Here is an 18,646-nt window from a genome sequence, read left to right on the forward strand (position 1 = left end):
AAAACAACTGTAAGGACCTATCACTCTATTCTACAAGTCAATATATAAACTTTATTGTTTAGTTAATTAAAACCATAACAAAACCAATGTGAAAGAAAACTGTCCATTACAATAAAATCAATCAAATTCTTCATAATGTATTTTACAGCCCTCAAGTTTAAAATGCTGCTAGTAAGAGCTTTATCAGATTGCTCGTCTTAAAAATAGTTAATAATACAGAAAATCTTAATTTAAAATGTCAAAAATTTTCAGGCGCTTTTCAAAGGCTATTAAGAACTTTATCAGTTTGCAATTGGTTATAGGGTCTGTTGAGTCTAGGGCGCCAATAATGGCCGATCTACAGGTGCGTAGTCTTTTGGCCCTAAAAATGTTCTTTAAAAAGAGCGTGCGCTCCTGGTTCAATGTTTTACCGTGGCATATGATATGGATTATATTTTATTTTGTAGTGCCACATAGTCGACAGGCATTTGCTACTGAGCGTTTCCAGACAGGTTCGTCGGCCAGAGTTGGTAGTTTACCAAATCTCACTGCCATCAGCCTTTTTTTTATAAACATAGAATACGTTGATGCTAGGTAGGCAGCCGGGGTGAGATTGTTGTAACTGTTAATCACGGTCCAAGAATGGGAGCGGGCAGCAAAGATAGCTTTATCCGTAATTAGTGAGTGAAATTTGGCCGCTTTATTTAGAACCTGTTTAAAGGACACGAATGGCAGGTTTTTTCCCCCCAAGTTTGCAGTGCATGTTTGCTCCAGAGCGCCAGTCAGATATTTGTTTGCTGCAGAGTGTTGTTGGCTTTCTAATTCCTGCCATAACAAGCTGTCCAAGGTGTCATTTGTAGAGTTCGTTTTAATTCTATACCATACTCTGATGCTTGTGTAGAGTCTTCCCAGTGACTCGTTCATCAAGCCAAATTCTAAGCGCATCTGGGCGGGTGAGGCTGAGCGTGGGAGTTGTAAGACCTTCTTGTAGATTTTTGTGAAAAGGCTGTTTAGGGTGATATCGTCCTTGCCGTGCATAGCTATACTAGCGTAAGATAGAGTTGGAAGTACTTTGGTTGCCAACACTGTTAGTAGACGTATAAACGAGGGGCCTTCCAATTTTTTTGCCAGTGAGCTTAGTGCGAATATTAATGCTCCGGCTCTCTGCTTCATGTATTTTTTTCGGGCGTTTAGAGTTCCTTTTGTCGTCGATGTAGTATTCTAGATATTTATAGTTTGATACTCTTTCCAGTGATTTTCCTTCAAGCGAGATGTTAAGTTGCGGTGTACGACGGTTGGTTATTGACATAGTTGTTGTTATGGACATATTCAGAGCAAGATTATTTACCGTCAGAAATTCTGACGTTGCTGCTAATAATCTGGACAGGCCCACTTTAGTTAGACTCAGGAGCACAATGTCATCTGCATAGGCCAAATGAGTCAAATGAAAACTACCAAGTTTCGGGGCATGCGCATTGCAGTTGTTTAAATTTCCCGAAAGGTCTGAGATAAATAGGTTAAAAAGCTGTGGTGCTAGTACGCAGCCCTGGTTCAGTCCGGTTGATGTGTGTACTTTTCTTGATAGGTGTGATCCGTCCCCAAGCTTGATTTGTGTCCATGTATCAGTGTAGAATAGGAGTAGCCCCCTCAGTATTTTCTCAGGTATAGCCCAAGCTCTCTGCTTCACCCATAATAGCTTGCGATCAACGCTGTCGAATGCCGCCTTCAGGTCGATAAAACAGAGGTTCAGGTCCTGTTTTGAACGCTGGCATTTTTCTGCTAACATGGTTATTGTTAGTATGTTTGACGTAGTTCCGATGCCGGCTCTGAATCCAGTTTGATTTATCGGGATCATTGCTTTGTCATCTGCCCAATTTACCAGGTCTTTTAAAAGAAGAGAGGCAAAATATTTCGCTTCAATATCCTGGAGTGTTATTAGGCGATAATTTAAAGGGTTAGCTCTGTCTCCTCCTTTGTATATTGGCGTGATGATAGAACCTTTCCAGCTATCAGGAATACAGTTATAACTTTGAACATCGGCGAAGAGTTCTTCGAGATGTGGGCCCCAAAAGTCTGGTGCTTCCTTAAAGGCAATTTGCGGGATGCCATTCGGGTCCGGTGCTCCGGTAGTTTTTCCCTTTCTCATGATGGCGATAATCTCATCATCCGTGTACCGGCCGTCTGTGGCTTCAATCGGTGGAGTTTTCCTTTCGGCCATTGTTGTTCTGGTGGTATGGAAATGTTCTTCTCTGCTGTTTAAGTGAGGGTCCGATGAACCCATTTGCTGCCCAAGAGCATTCCTTTGGTTTTCTTCAAATTTTGTCGACAAGAAGGATGACCATACAGTTTCTTGTATATTCGAGGTCAGTACGTGTCGTGGCCTTGTCAGCTAGTTTATTATGTTCCAAAATTTATTTGAATCCTGTAGCTTAGAGCTGGCCAGTAAATTAGCCCAGAACTTGTCATTCGTCTTCTTTTTTTGCTCCCAAATCCTTTTTTTGTATAATTTTCTTTGTACAAGAAAAGTATTCAAATAGCTCGGGTCATTCGGTTTTTAATGCAGGTTTTTTTGGCTTCTGCGTAGAGCCCTTCTTTGTTCTTGTAGTGCCAAAGTCAGTTTCTTTGTGGGGTGCTTTTTTTTGCCACTGTTTTAATTGGTTTCATTTTTGACTTGAAGTTTCTCAAGAAAAAAAGACCAAGCTTGTATCTTACCCGTTGTAGCTCTGTTCATCTCTTGCAGTGCGTCCTCTATTGTTGAAGTCTACTTCAGTTTATTCGAACTGTTCCAGTGTATTCGTTTCTGATTAATTGTTCCTAGTTGACCCTCCAGGTGATAGATGGCGAATAATTCTATCTGGACTCAGTAAGGAACCAGCAGTATAGGTTTATTTTATTAAGGTTTGGTCTACATTTTATTCCCCTAATGCTGGCTTTCCCAGAAAGCAGTATGCTCATAGCGGTTTGTCAAAATGTTCATGCAACAACCTATCAGCTCAATCTGATCTCCACCTTCTCTTTTTTGCCATTTCTATAAGGACCAGAGAGCCCGATATATGAAACCTCTCTTAATGGGCCATGATTTTAAGCAGTGTAGCGCTGCCCTGTTTTAATTGAAGAAGCTGCGTGATCTTTTTGTATGTTTCTGTGTAGGCTCTTTTTTATGGGCCTGTAAGCCTAGGCGACACTTATTAGAACTGGAGACCTATGCTAACTGTTAGTTTTAAATACATTGAACATAGGGTGATGGGCTCTCTCATAATTTTTATGTGCTTATTTTTAAAATGTTATCATGTTTATGGTATAAAGATCAGCCAATGAATCACGTAATTTGCACACATTAATTTTACATTTTATTGCTTCGGGGTCTGAATTTGTAGATTGCACTGAAACGAATGTCACTGTTTATCTTTTAAAAAAAATGTTTACTTTGATGATCTATGTTTCAAAATTAGATCGAATAAAGTTATCAAATCGAAATCTATATATATATATAGTCTGACAGTCGGATAAAGGTGAGAATGTGGTCCTTTGGCCACTAGTTGCATAAAATGCGGAGGCAAAGATGCAACTAAGGGAGGAAAAACAAGGTACTGGAACAGGAATTCCTGGATATCAATTATATTCCCCATTTAGGAGGAAACAGCTTGTAATCCACACTATCCCAAGGGATAATACCAGCCGGTATGGTAAATTCTGGCACTAGTAGCTCCCCTCTGAGATACCTGGAGCATGGAATGATGGCCATGGTGTAGCTTATTTCAAAAGAAAAGAGGCTACGGGATGCCTGTGTGCTGGAAAGCGACTCAACTGAAAGATGAGAACGAGGTCAAGAATTTGAGGGATCAGTAGGTGAATATTACAGATAATTCAAGCATTAGCATTGTCTCTATTTTAATTAGCCAATGTGTTAACATACACAAAAAGACAATAACATTTTACCTAGTATGCTGCCATTATTCCTCTGTCTAACTTGTTTGTGTTCTGGACAATCTCTCCGTACATGTCCAACATCTCCACACGTAAAACATCTCTTCTCTCTGGGCTCTCGCTCCTCTTCTTTGATATCTTTTTCATCATCTTTCTCATTTTCTTTCTTTTTAATCCTGCGTTTGGAAAGGTATAATTTATTACATCACATTTTTTGGAGCATTTTGAAAAAGCTCACTAAACCAAGACATCATTTATCTAAAGAACAAGTTACTTACCACCGGGAAAGCATTAGCTGGTACAGACTATCTAGCTGCTGATTCCTTACCGTTGAATTTCCCAGGCGTCAGGCTGGATCTGGAAACTTTTACAGAGTAATACCCCTTGCGCGTGTCGTTAGGTGGCTCCATTCGGCTCCATGTGACGTCATCGGTAGCATCTTATGACGTTCCGGTACCTATATATGGCCCACCCAGGTGCGCAGATGTCAGTACTTTTCTTTTTTTCCACGCCAGAAGCGCAGATTTACGAAGTAACTGACATAGTCGTGTGCAAATCTAGGGCCCTGAAAAGGAGAGTAACCCTAACCCTTATAAAACAGTCTGCACAGCAGGGAAGCATGGGTGGGCCTGTAAGGAACCTGCAGCTAGATAGAGTCTCTACCAGATAATGCATTACAGAAGGTAAGTAACTTGTTAATCTGACAGAGACTTCTAGCTGCAGATTCCTTACCTCTGAATTAGATACCCAAGCCATACCATCCCGGTGGTCGGTTGTGGACCAATACCTTATACTAGGAAGCCCTGCAGGACCGCACTGGCAAGATGCCCGTCCCTACGGACCCGACTGTCCAGGCAGTAGAGCTTGGCAAACGTGTGCAAAGATACCCACGTGGACAGATACAGATAGAATGGGGTCATAAACTTTGGCAAGAATGAAGCACGGGTGCAAAGCACCACTTTGTCTGAAAAAAGAGGTCCCGCCTGCAACTCAGTCATCTTCTAGGCAGATGTAATCGCCACTAAAAAGACTGTCTTGATGGTAAGCAGCCGGAGGGGACAGTTGTGTAAAGGCTCGAAGGGAGAAGACATAAGATAAGCGAGGACCAAATTAAGGTCCCACTGCGGCATAACAAAAGGCGTGAGCGGAAACAGTGCCCCAGCCCCTTAAAAAACCTATTTACAATCGGAGACCTAAAGAGAGAGGGTTGGTCTGGCAGCTGGAAAAAGGCAGACAGGACAGGACTGGAGTGTTCCCAAAGAGGAGCCCTGTTGGGCAAGGGTCAGAATGAACAGAAGAACAGTCTAAAGAGAAGCAGAAAGAGGGTCAACAGACCTTTTTGTACAGTATAATACAAATTTCTGCCAACGGAAGGCATATATCGTCTTAGTGGAAGGCCGCCTGGCCACCAAAATAACATTACATACTTTGGGAGGAAGGTCAAAACCTATCAACTGCCGCCGCTCAATCTCCAGGCATGGAGTTGCAGAGTTGACAGAGTGGAGAACCCTCGCCTGCTGCTGCGACAGGAGATTCTTCCAAAGGGGCAACCTGATCAGAGGATTGCTGCTCATCTTCAGAAGCTCTGAATACTAGACTCTCCTTGCACTTTCCAAGCTCTTGCATCAGTTTCTCTTTTTTCCCCCCTAAACTAATAACTGAACATGGGGCGTTGCCAGCAAGATGGCTGAGTGGCAGCACTACAGGCAAGCTCTGGCCCTGAATAAGAGATCCTTAAACATCCTGCCGTCCTCCAGGTCCCCGGTCTCAGAAAGGTGCCGCATAGTTGAGTGTGAGTGGGGACATTAAGACAAAGCCCTGCGGCTTCCATGTGCTACTAGGTTTTCTGCTGGCAGGTGGACTGTATGGTAGTGCACACCTGGCCGAGGTGGGGGGTCTGAGGGGAACATGAGGCGCTGCAGAGGAGCAGCAGCAGAATTGAACAGCAGCTCTGCCCACACAACACAGGCAGAGTTCGCTGGGTTTGTGTGGGTTTGGCTTGCAGAATGCACTGGGGCACTAAACATCCCGCGTTCAGTGCCCCTGTGCATTCTGCAAGGATCACAGTCCCAGCTGGTCATGGATTGATGGTTGGCTTGTTGGGAGCAGGGCGCCTGCACTTTTCACTCAAATCACCATGGGACGACTCCGTAAGTGCAGCTGACCCTGGCGCTTGGTAATATGAAATGCAGCAGACCGGGGTATGGAGGGACCCCCTCGGGTCATCATCCGTGGACCTTGAGGCCCTACCTACAGTGACTGAGTGTGCTCGAGTTCATTTTCCCCAGGAGGTACATAGGAGCCGGAAATGTTTATATGTGCATACCACATGTAAACTGTAAGTTGCCTTGCTCACTCGCGCATGCTGCTAACCCTGTCAAACTTTGGGGGGGCAGGGAATGGTGCGGCCATGGCGACTGACGCTGGAATCTGGGGATCACTGGATTCGATCCCTGGCACCGGTGGCAGATTAGCCCAGCACCATGTGACTCTGGGCAATAGCTTGCTTAATCTTTCCGACGGCCCCCAGCTCCTGGAGACCCTTATGGGTGATTGTTCGCGCTTTACAAATGTGGATTTTTATTATATTATCCCCCACAGTCGAAGAGAAAAGAGAGGTGATTGTTTGGCATCTGCCTGAGAGGCCTGGCACCTGTTTTCGGCCGTCATGTAGACTTCTTGGTTGCTTGCTGTGAACCTTGGGTGCCCCTCCTGTGCATGATCTGAAGTGCTGCCAAACAACTGGAGGTACTCAATGACGGGTCTCCGAACACGATAACTAAGAGACTACTGCTGGCCGCGCCCGGGGGGTACCAAACTGTTTCAGATAAGGTTTGATAATGCATTGCCAGTAATACCAGTGTCGTCAGTCACCGCCAGACCAGGGACTCTACAGAGTATACCGGGGCCGAGGACAAAGTGGCCTCAAAGTTGGACACGACTGACTCTCCAGTACATCATGGGCAAAGACAGACCAAGCAGGGGCACCCAAACAAATAAAAATGGACCAATTCACCGTGCCGGGTACAAGTCGGAAGAAGGCAAAAGACCATAAGGTGCAAATTGGCACTCGAGGACCCAGATCATGGTGGATAGAGTCATCTGGCTTGGCAGTACGAGCCGAGATTAAGGCAAGGTCAATGGACGTGAAGCTACTTAGGACCGATGTACGAAAGGTAGCTGAAAGATCAGTGAAAATGGAAACTCAGGTCTCCACACTGAAGGCCATGGTGGCTTTGCTTGAAATCACTTAAGCAGACTAGAGGCGAGAATGGAAGATGCGGAGGGACGTACCCATAGATGTAACCTGTGGATTGCTTTAGGGAGCAGAGGGTTGGGTTCCAGAGGTTTTCCTGGAGGAAAGGATTAAGGCGGTTCTCCCTTCTGTAACCCTATCGAGTGGAGAGGGCGCACAGATCATTGGATCCACTGCCAAGAAGGGGGGCCCCACTCAGAACTGTAATATTAAAGTTTCTCAACTATAGGGACCATGACGAAATCCTACAAGGGGCCGTAAACATGAAGAACCCTAGTAGGAAGTTGGCTCTCTTATAGTGTACTAAAACAGAGTTCACTGTGTAGAGTCCAGTGGGCCCCCAATTGGTTTACAGAGGCAAAAGTAGATAAAACTAATGGTCTCTTCTGTGGTACTGTGGGCGAGCAGTTAGGCTTATCAGAGGGTAGTGCTAAGTATTCGTGGTACTCTCAGAAGCAATAAACGAGACACACACAGAATAAATCCAAGACGAATTTAAAAAAACAACACTTCTTTTTTAAACATATTTAAACTCAAGAACTTCGTTCAAAGGTAAGTTCAGTTTTCGATAGAAATATTCACAGGCAAGAAAAACTTTCAAACCTGTGCACTTTAACGCACAATGCAATCCTATGGAAGGAAAAGTCAAAGACGCATGAAGATGGCTACAGTCTGTTTCAGGTGTTCATTTTCTGGGATCACAATAGTATTGAGGCAAGCTTCAAAGTACTACCATCAGTTAATTGAGAACCGCCCGGGTTCTGCCGGGAGCAGGGTGCTGGTGAGGCAGGTAGCTGGCGCGCTACGGTAAAGGGGGGCCACCTTAAAACAGGCTGCACAGGGGACTTGTGGACAAGTCAGAGGGCTCTCAAATGGAAACTGAGGTCGCAAGGAGTCTTAGAGCACAGCCAGTTTGTCGGGACCCGGGTAAGGTGACTCAGATGCACATTGGTGAGTTTGGCTGCGTTGGGTGTGCAAAAATGCACCTCATGGTCAGGGACAAACAGGGCAAAACTAAAGCAGCTGGGCCACTCTCCAAGTAAGTCTCAGGGAGGCCGACGTCCCTCGATGGCTGCTTGGTACTGGTGCAGTGAGAATCTAGACTGGACTCTCACTGTTGCAGGCGTCCGGTACAACAGGGGTTGGTGCTACACAGCTCTGGCTGGCGCTGGTGTCTTCACAGAATTGACCTTCCAGAGCACCTTCCAGAGCACAAGTACCTTCTGCTGGTCATCAGTGACATTGTTGTTTGTCGAGGGGGAGGGTCTTCGCTCCCAACCAGGAGGAGAAGCAGACTTAGACGCTGCTCGAGGTCCACTTGAAGAGTGATTGTGCAGACTGACGGCACTTTTGGGATTTGGTGGATGAACATGTGCGAGTGGAGACGCTGCTGCAACATAGCAGATATGGACATATAGCAAATTTCTGTTGGGAATGCCAGGCCTTGTGGGAGAGAGGGTGGGCGACGAACTCATGGTGGGCATGTGGAGTCTTGATGCGATTAGTGATAGACGGACCAGGTGCGAGGTACGAGGTCCATCCTGGAGGATGGACTAACTCTCACTCACTGGAGCCCCTGTGAACGCTCAGTTTGTGCCGCACTTAATCTACGTGGAGCAGGGCGGAATCTGGTGGCAGTATCAGCAACGGGATTAGGTTGCACGCTCACTTGGTTAACCCCTGCCCTAACCCCTGCCACATTTCTAGTTTTCTTCTACCTTTCTCCTTCTCCCTGTACCCTTTGCTCGTCTCCCCCCCCCCCCTTGATGTGGGGTGTAGGAGAGTAGGATTTGCTTTCATGGATACCCCCATTTTTTGCTTGGTGTCAGTATGTTTTTGACTTAGTCTAATTGGGATCTTGCTGATCAGGAACCCAGTCACTGTGCTTTCTCCCTTAAATGACCATGGCAAGTACATTTGTACATCCACAATTGGCTACTGGCGTACCCATGTAAGTCCCTAGTATATGATACTGAGGTATCCAGGGCCTAGGTACACCAGGAGTCTCCCATGGGCTGTAGCATGTATTGCGCCACCCATGGGAAATCACTTAAACTGTGACTACAGGCCTGCCATTGCAGCCTGTGTGAGTTGGTGCCTGCACCTCTCACAACAGATATAAGTTTCCTTATTTCTGAGATCGCTGCACGTAAAACCTATAAGTCACCCCTATGGCAGACTCTTCAGTTCTGAGGGTGTGGTGCTAGGTTATAAGTGTGAGGATGCCCCTCAAGAGTAGGACACCCCTACAAACCCCTGAGACGATTCGCCAGTCTTTGTCAGTGCGGTCAGCCATTTTAATTTATATAGTGGACATCAGTCATTATGAGATGACTAACTATATAGTGGTTGCACCGAACCCCATTATGTTTGGTATCAAATATGTTGGAATCATACCCCAACACCAATTGCAGTGTTGGAAGTTTGATTCCATGCTGGGGTGCTCCTTTGGGGTACTCTCCTGCTCTCCCAGTAACAGTCTTTTAAGGTCTGACAGCAAGCTACTGCGGACCACAGACACAATTCTGCACTCCTGATGCTGAGCCAAGTTTGAGCATGGGGAAGGTAGAAAAATAGATTTTCTATCACATGGAGGTGTGACCACCTCCCAGGCAGGACTTAGTGTATTAGGCTGGGGTGTGGGAGCTTGCCAGTGCCATTAGACTGCTTGGAAGGGCACATTTGGAGCCCTTCTTCCATACTCCAGTTTGAGACAGTTCAGGGAGCCATTGGATCAATCTCTGGTGCGAAACTGGACAAAGGACATAGGAGTATCCTCCCCTCTGTCCAGCTCCTCCTCTGTTAGGGACCCTTGAGCTGTTCCAACCCTTTCCTTAGGGTTCTTAAGATTCGTTGTGGGACAAGACTCAAGCTTGAAACCACGTCACTTTTCGACTGTCTGGATACTTGGATTTTGCTGAACTTCAACTGGAATCGAGACTTGCACCTAGGAAGACTTCTCCTGCTCCTGATTTCGCTGTTCTGCAAGTCTTCTAAGTTGTCTGTATTTCTTCCAGGTTCTTTAACAGACATGTGGCATCAAGGACACCAAAAAGTCCTGGAGAACAGAATGGCCGAAAAAGCGGTCTCTCCGGAATTGGCTCTCCAGGCAGTAGTGTCTCGTAAACGTGTGCAGCGATGCCCAAGTAGCTGATTGACAGATGTCATTCAGGGGGACTCCCCGTCCCAAAGCAGTAGTAGCTGCCGTCGCCCTGGTAGAATTGGCACGCAGCCCCACTGGAGGCTCCTTCTTAGTCAAAGAGTAACAGGCTTTGATGCACAGAACGACCCACCTGGGGATGGTCCGTTTATGCACGGCCCGACCATTCCTAGCGCCCACGTAACCAACAAAGAGCTGGGCGTCTACCCAGAATTGTTTGGTGCGATCCAAATAGAAGGAGAGCGTACGTTGTGGATCCAGACAGTAGAGCCTCTATTTCTCTTTTGAAGGATGCGGAGGCGGAAAGAACAAGGGCAAAGTGATGGTTTGGCCAATATGAAAAGCAGTGACCACCTTTGGAAGGAAGGAAGGTCGAGTTCTGAGGACAACCTTGTCAGGATGAACAGCCAGAAAGTGAGGCTTAGAAGACAGAGCTTGTAGCTCACTCACCCTGCGCACAGAGTTGATGGCAATCAGAAAAGCAGTTTTGAGAGTTAAGAGTCTGAGAGGACAGTTATGTAGCGGCTCAAAGGGAGCGTACATAAGATAGGTGAGCACCAAGTTCAAGTCCCACTGAGGCATTACGAAGTGAACAGGGGGAAACAGGTGAGTAATGCCCTTAAGAATTCTATTTACAACAGGGGACTTGAAAAGAGAAGGCTGATCAGGAAACCTGAGAGAGGCTGAAATGGGCAAGAGGTAGCTCTTAAGAGTGCCCAGAGCAGAGGCCTCCTGGGCCAAAGAAAGGAGAACAGAAGAACCTTAGAAATAGGGGCAGAAAGGGGATCCAAAACCTTTGCTGGGCACCATGCCACAAACGTATTCCATCTGCAGGCGTATACCATCTTAGTGGAGGGAAGCCTGGCTGCCAAGATTACAACACAGATTTCGGGAGGCAAGTCGAAGGACATCAACTGCCGCCGCTCAATCTTCACGCAAGGAGGTGGAGGATGGACAGGTTTGGGTGGAGGACTGTCCCCTGCTGCTGCAAAAGGCCCTGGGTGACCCCAGAAGATCCTCCCTTAGAGGCAGTCGGATCGGAGCATCGATGGCCATGTTGAGCAGCATGGGATTCCAGACTCTTCGTGCCCAATCAAGAGCCACAAGAATGACTTGGGCCTGGTTACGCCCGATCTTTTTCAGCACTCTGGGCAGAAGTAGTATAGGCGGAAAAGCGTAAAACGAAAAGAGTCGCCTAGCGAGTGCCGCCTTGGAAATTCCGACGCACGGAATTGCTGACATTGCGCATTCTCTTCGGTGGCAAATACATCTAACCAAGGCTCTCCTCACTGTTGAAAGAGACCTTGCACCACTGTGAGAAAGTGCCAGACACTTTCTTACTACCACCTCCGAGTGAAGACGCCATTCGTGATCCATCATGTACCTGGGGCTCAGTTCGCCCACCCCTGCGTTCAGTGAACCTGCCAGGTGTTGAACCACCAGGGATATGCCATGATGTTCCAGCAACGTCCAGAGACGGAGGGCCTCTTGACATAGGGTTCACGACCCCACCCCGCTTTGTTTGTTGCAGTAACACATGGGTGGTGTTGTCCATGAACACGTGCACTATTCTTTCCTGCGCAGAGGGAAGGAATGCCTTTAGTGCAAGACGGATCGCCCGGAGCTCCAGAAGGTTGATGTGAAGTAAGGACTTCGCCAGAGACCAGAGGCATCTGATCTCCGCCTCCCCCATGTGGCGGTCCCATCCCAGAAGGGATGCTTCTGTCACCACTGTGTGTTCTGGTTGGGGAAAGGAGAGGGATCTGCAGTTGACCCAACCCTGGTTCGTGAGCCACCACTGCATTAGTCATGCAGTGCCCTCCGAGATCTGGATGCAATCAGACAGATTCCATTGATGCTGCACCCACTAGAACTTCAGATCCCAATGCAGAGCCCGCATATGCCACATAGCATGATCGACCAGCAGGATGCAGGAGTCCATGAGGCCCTGCAGCCTCAGTGTCATCCTGATCGAAACCCGGGATAGAGGCTGAAAGATCGGAATCATAGCCCAAATGCAGGTCGGCCGTAGTCTGGAGGTGGGAGACGACTGCCTGGGGCGATCCCGCTTTCAACAACCAGTCATCGAGATAGGGAAAGACTGGAACACCTGATCTGCGCAGATGTTCTGCGACCACCGCCATCACTTTCGTGAACACCCGAGGGGCGCTGGAAAGGCCAAAGGGGAGCTTGTGGCCTACCGTGAGCCGCAGGTAACGCCGGTGGGCCGGCAGGACGGGATTATGAAAATAAGCGTCCTGCAAGTCCAACGCTACCATCCAGTCTCCAGGGTCGAGGGCAGACCAGACCTGAGCCATGGTCAACATTTTGAACTTCTCCTTTCAGAGGAAGTGATTGACGTCCCTGAGATCTAAGATAGGACGCAGGCCTTTGTCCTTCTTGGGCACCAGAAAGTATTAGGAATAACTACCACAACCAACTTCTGGGACATGGAGGCGCTCAATGGCTCCCTTGGCCAAATGAGCCATAACTTTCTGTTGGAGAAGGACCAGATCATCCCCCGACATGAGATAGTACTGGGTTGGCATGTCTGGAGGGATAGTCCTGAAGGGGAGGGACTAGCCCCTTTGGACTTTCTGCAAATCCCACCTGTCTGACGTGATGGTGCTCCCGTGGGGGAGGTGATGATGAACCCTGCTGCCCACTGGCGTTTGATGGGCCTGAAAGGTGGGACTAGGAGGGTTTGGAGGCTGCTGCAGAGGGGGTGGGGGGGGGGGGGGTGGTGGACTGGTTTAAGAGGCATGCAATGTTCACCGACCGCAGCCCTAAGCTGGAGGAAGAAAACTTAACTGATCCAGCATTTTGGATTCCCTGTCCAGTGGTGCGATAGGAAATGCGCTTTTGAACGCTGAGTCTTGGACTACCAAGCTCTTGGGGGAGGGGTTTTGGGAGAGGAAAGTGGGGTCACCCGGGGCCTGACTGTGGCGTCGGGCAACCATCCTATCCACAGGAGTCCCTGTGGTGGGCCTGGACCAGGTGCCCAAAAGGATGTCCGTGAGGGCTTGATTAAATGGCAGCAGGGGCTCGGAAGAGCTTGCTGGCGGCTGAAGCACCTCTGTCAGGAGGTTATTCCTGACTGCCACAATAGGTAGCTCGAGGTTTAGGGCCTCAGCCGCCCTAAGCAACACCACTGCGAAAGACGCTCCCTCCTCCGTAGCCACCGTAGAAGCAGACAACGTGCCAAGGTCTGGTGAAGTGTCCAGACCACTGGCATCCACCAGTTGCTCTCCAGTCCGGATCGTATTCTAGCTGGGCAATGAGAGGGTCCTCAGACCCCTTCCAGTCTTCTTCACCATCTTCTGGCTGCCAAACTGGCTGAAAATGGCCAGGGTGGAATGCAGTCAGAAAGTACCCATCGGTGCCGGATCCGGCCTCGGTCGATGCTGGTCCAGCTCCTTATCCACATCTGAATGGAAGCAGGGGTCGATGCCGGCTTGACCTCCAGCCGGCGTCGACTGCAGACGTGGTGCCGATGGGATCGGCGCAGGGTGGAGGTGTTACAAGGTCGACCGGCGTCGATCCGGATCCAGGCCTGGATCCAAGGGGGTCCTGCGAAGCAGAGGCCAGAGCCGCCGGCGTCGAAGGCCTAGGGCCCCCAGCTGAGTCCACGGGACTGAAGGTGCACCGGTGGAGTCTGGCTGCCCAAAGATAGCATGCATTGCTTCGGAAAATTGACGGAGCTGGGAAGGGGTCGACCCTGAAGGCTCCACAAGCAGAGCCGCAGAAGTGGCACCACCCGCACCCTTTGTTGCATCGCCAGACGGGAAGTCGAAGAGTGACTATGCTTCTTTCACTTTTTCTCATGCTTCAACTTACCTGATCCCGAGTGCGAAGACTTCGACGAGGAGTGACGATGGCTCCGCAAACGGTCCTGTGACCTCCGATGCGACCGGGACCACGAACGACGCTGAGCCGACTGCCGGGCATCGAGGAGCTTTCGGGACCGCTCACGCAAAGACTTCAGGGCCATGGTCCGGCAGTCGGAGCACAAAGTGGTTATGGTCGCGCCCATGCATTAGAGGCACACGCGTCACCGACATCAGTCGAGAACAGGAACCGCAGGCCTTGAAACCGGGCATCCCTAGTGCACCAGGAGTAGATGTAAGACTCGAAAAGAAGTCAACAAAAAGTCGCAAAAATTCAGTCAATAAAAGATTGGGGGTACCACTCTCTCCAGATCTGCGCTTGCTGGCGCGGAAAAAGAAAGAACTGACATTAGCACTCGAGGGCAGCATCTAAGTAACTTCCACGACGACATCCAGGCGACCACGACGCCGAACGTGGAGTCGACCAACGCCACCTACTGACGCGCAGTGGTACTGCTGACAAAAAACTTTCCAGATCCAGTGTGACGCCTGGGGGATATTCTAAGGTAAGGACTCTATACCTGTTTCTTTCAGATAGAGAGCAGATAGTACTTACCTAATTTAGCCTCTGCTATGCCTTTGGTGACTCCCTGGACTCTGTGCACACTATACCTTACTTTGGTATAATATATACAGAGCCAGCTTCCTACACATGGGAAGGGTCTTGGACGGCCTTACAGTCTATTTTTAGTTCTGGATCAAGCTGCCAATGATAAGTAGGATGGTACTAAGCAACATGGTCTTCTTACCCTGCTGCCTTTATGTTGTGTAAAATGTGCTCTGTGCAATGCCAACAACATGGTTTCACTCTAGAGTGTCTACCCTACCACATCTCAGAAGTCTCTTTATAAATTATTATGCTCATGTATATTCCCTCACCTCTCAGCTGTGTCGTCCCCAGTCTCTTTATTACCCCCTCTCTCTCTCACACACCTGTCTGCTATCATTATTTCTTAATCACAGTTTTTACACGGGTCTCCTACTCGCCGTCTGTCTCTCTCTTCTATCTCTGTAGTGTCTTTTCTTGGCTATCTGTTTTTCACTCTTTACTCACACCTGTCTCGCCTCTATTTCTATATTGTGCCTTTCTCGTTTTTATGCCTGTCACATTTTTGTCTTTCCATCGCTATCTCTTGTTTTGCCTGTCTTAAACCTCTCTCATCTCTCCTTCTCACAACTGCCTGTCTCTGGCTCTCCAACATATATTGCTTCATCTTTCCATCTCTCTCTGCTGTTTGTTTATTTCTTTCTCTCTATAGCGATCTCTCTCTTACACACACACACACAGACGCACACTAACCTTTTCCTCTGTGTCTCACCCATCAGTTGTGCCTTCCTCCTCTTTTCTGGTCTGTCTGCTGCTCCCACATCCTTTCTGAACTTTTCTTTGTCCTCTCTGCCAAATGTTCCTTCTCCCTGACATGCCCGGAGCCACTATAGTGCCTTTTCGTCAGGCTCTCTCAACCAGCAACAACAAATTATGTTGCAAGTTTGATCTTTTCATTTTAAAGGCACCATACAGGGTTCTTGTTGGAGATGAATGTGGCAAAAGCAGCTCAGCCCATGTCATGTGGTTTACATGCAGATCAGTTTCACTGCTGAATTTATTTCTGGCAATCACTTGTTAGTGTTAGCTGCAGGTTAACCAAACAAGTTACTTGCCTTAAGCAATGCCTTATCTGGTAGAGGCAAGATCTAGCCGCAGATTCCTTACTTAGAATTATTCCCAAGTGCCTCTGTGCGTCGAGGAATCCGTAACATCATTTACAGGATTTGATGTTCGCAGAGTTCATGTAATCCCTCCCATGACACACTGATGTCAGTTTCTTCTGCGACTACTTACTGAACTAGAATGCAGAGCCAGATATAGAAACTGCAATGGAAAAAGTGTGCCCAAAAAGAACTTTTGGGAAAATAATCATATTAGTTTTCACATTATATTCATAATTACTTTTTATTTTAAGAGAGAGACTGTCCGCGGAGAGGATTGGTGGTGCGCCAAGGAATCTGAGGATAGATTTTGTCTCTACCAGATAAGGCGTTACCAAAGGTAAGTAACTTATCCATCAGATAGAGGCGCCTAGCCGCAGATTCTTTACCTTAGAATGAGATCCCCAAGAAATACCATCCTCAGAGGAGGGTCTGCAAACCGGATCTTAGGAAAGATCCCCAACTAGGCGTACCAGTCTGAAATAAGAAGGAAAAGAGAGACCAGCGGCAAGGAAGGGAGGTAAGGCAGAAATCTCACCAGAAACATTGAGGAAAAGCACGTTCGGAACTGAATACGCAACTTGTGCAAAAACATCGGAAGAAGATACCATAGCAGAAGAATACAGATGAGTTGGAAAGAACAGTCCATAGAAACATAATTCTACATTGTTCCCCTAACGTCAACCGGGCCAAGAAAAAGGAACGGAAGGTCGAGGACAGTGGACACATTGCTAAAACTACTGAGTCAAAGAAGCAAGCAATGCAGAGAGTACCAACTAATAGTATAAGCAGTAGCGGCCGGTATGGATCGGGGGTGGCTGGGCAGGTGGGAGCGAGGGCGGGGAGGGATAAGGAATATTTTTAAAAAATAAGAAAAAAGTACCTTACCGCTGCATCTCTCCATCGACTTGGAAATGAAACAGGAAGCAGGCAGCCAGGCTCCCCTGACCAATCACAACCGTAAAGCAGTGTTGTGAATGGTAAGCACCCAGGCTCCCCTGACCAATCACAACACTGCAATGCAGCACTGCGACTGGTCTGAGCGCTGTGGTTCGGTGCTCAGCCAGGGACTGGGGGGGAATGTGGGGGAGCTGGGCATGTTCTCCATGCAGACCGTAATGCAGCCTGCATGGAGAACAGGGAAAGTGTGCATGATTGTTAGCCCTGCCCTCTGCAGCCCCGCCCTGTCACGGAAAGCTGCAGCAGCAGGGGGACTAAATAAAATAACATTACGTTATGGTCATTTTATTGTTTCCTTTCTTTTACTGCTTCAAGGTAGTGGTACGATGCTCCTCTGCCTTAGTGGAGGAGTCGCCACTGAGTAGAAGAGAATCATTGTGGGCAATAACAATAATTAAGGCCACAGGGGGAACACTCAGCGAGGGAAAGGAGCTCTCTGGGTTTGTTCAACTCAAAATCCTCATGGGGGGCAGAAAAAGAGAGTCAAGCAACAAACATACGGAGGCCTCCTCAGCAACACACTCCTCTGTAAGAGAGGCAGGAGAAGCACACTCACCATAGTGATATCTGACAAAGGGAAGTATAAAGGATATGGGAAAATATATATACGCATTAGACAGACACACACACACACACACACACACACACACACACACACACACACAGCCACACACACACACACACACACACACACACACATATTCGAAGGTTACTGAGACGTTATAGTTAGGTTAGCATTTCACTTGTATAAAACCAGAGAAATTCAGGGCTACAGCTAGTGAGCAAACTATAACTCATGCCCACGCAATGCACTGCTTATGACCTCAAATATTACATCACTCATGACATGGTCAGTGACATAGCTGATGACATCACTGATGGCATCATCCAGTGACTGAGTGTTTTTAAAAATTGAGTGTTAAATTATATACCAAGGTGTATTGGTGAATCTGTGGGTGTATGAGTGCTTGTATGGGTGAATCATTGGGTGACTGACTGTATAAGTGAGTAATTAGGTGTTTCAGTGAATGTATGGGTGAGTGACTAGGTTGTGTAATTGTCCATCAGTCTGTAAGTTGGTGTCTAAGTGGCTGTATGTGTTGGTGAGTGGGTAGGTGAATAGCTTTATGAGTGAGTGACTGGTTGTCTGAGAGGGTGTGTGACTCCACTGGCTCCCCGTCAATAAGAGGATAACTTTCCGCCACCTCACCCACGCACACAAAGCACTTTACGAACTTGGACCCGAATGCCTCAACACGCGACTTTCCTTCTACACCCCCTCCCGCCAGCTACGCTCTTCCAACCAAGCCCTTGCTGCTGTTCCTCGCATCAACAAAACCACCATGGGAGGAAGATCCTTCTCCTACCTGGCGGCTAAAACCTGGAACTCACTTCCCATTCACCTTCGCCTCACTCAAAACCACCTAGCATTCAGAAAGCGACTTAAAACCTGGATATTCGACAAGTAAGTCCCCACCCTTCCTCAAGCACCTTGAGACCCTCTGGGTATTTAGTGCGCTATATAAATTATCTGACTTTGACTTTGACTACCTGTATAGATGAGTGAGTGGGTGAGTGAGTCGCTGTGGGGGTTAGTTTGTGGTGTGTGTTGGTATGGGCGAATGAGTGTGTTTGCCTGTGTCAGTGAGTGAGTGCATGCGTCAGTGGTATGTGGGTGAGTAACTGGGTATGTGAGTGATGGGGTATGGAGTGACTGTATGGGTGGGTGAGTGAATGTGAGAGTTGTATGGGTGAGTTGGGCCTGTG

The 18,646-nt window shown here is 47.9% G+C and overlaps 1 protein-coding gene across 3 annotated transcripts in view; it reads right to left on the reverse strand.

The window, feature by feature from the left end:
- TUT4 (terminal uridylyl transferase 4) overlaps positions 1 to 18,646 on the reverse strand; it is a 1,145,308-nt gene that overhangs the window by 168,154 nt on the left and 958,508 nt on the right. For all 3 annotated transcript variants that reach the window (XM_086952445.1, XM_086952444.1, XM_086952443.1), the window contains one exon: positions 3,919 to 4,082. In XM_086952445.1, coding sequence (XP_086808571.1) covers positions 3,919 to 4,082 — 164 coding nt within the window. The remainder of the gene's footprint in view (positions 1 to 3,918; positions 4,083 to 18,646) is intronic.

This window comes from Lissotriton vulgaris, chromosome 1_1 (assembly GCF_964263255.1).
Source record: "Lissotriton vulgaris chromosome 1_1, aLisVul1.2, whole genome shotgun sequence".
NCBI lineage: Eukaryota > Metazoa > Chordata > Amphibia > Caudata > Salamandridae > Lissotriton > Lissotriton vulgaris.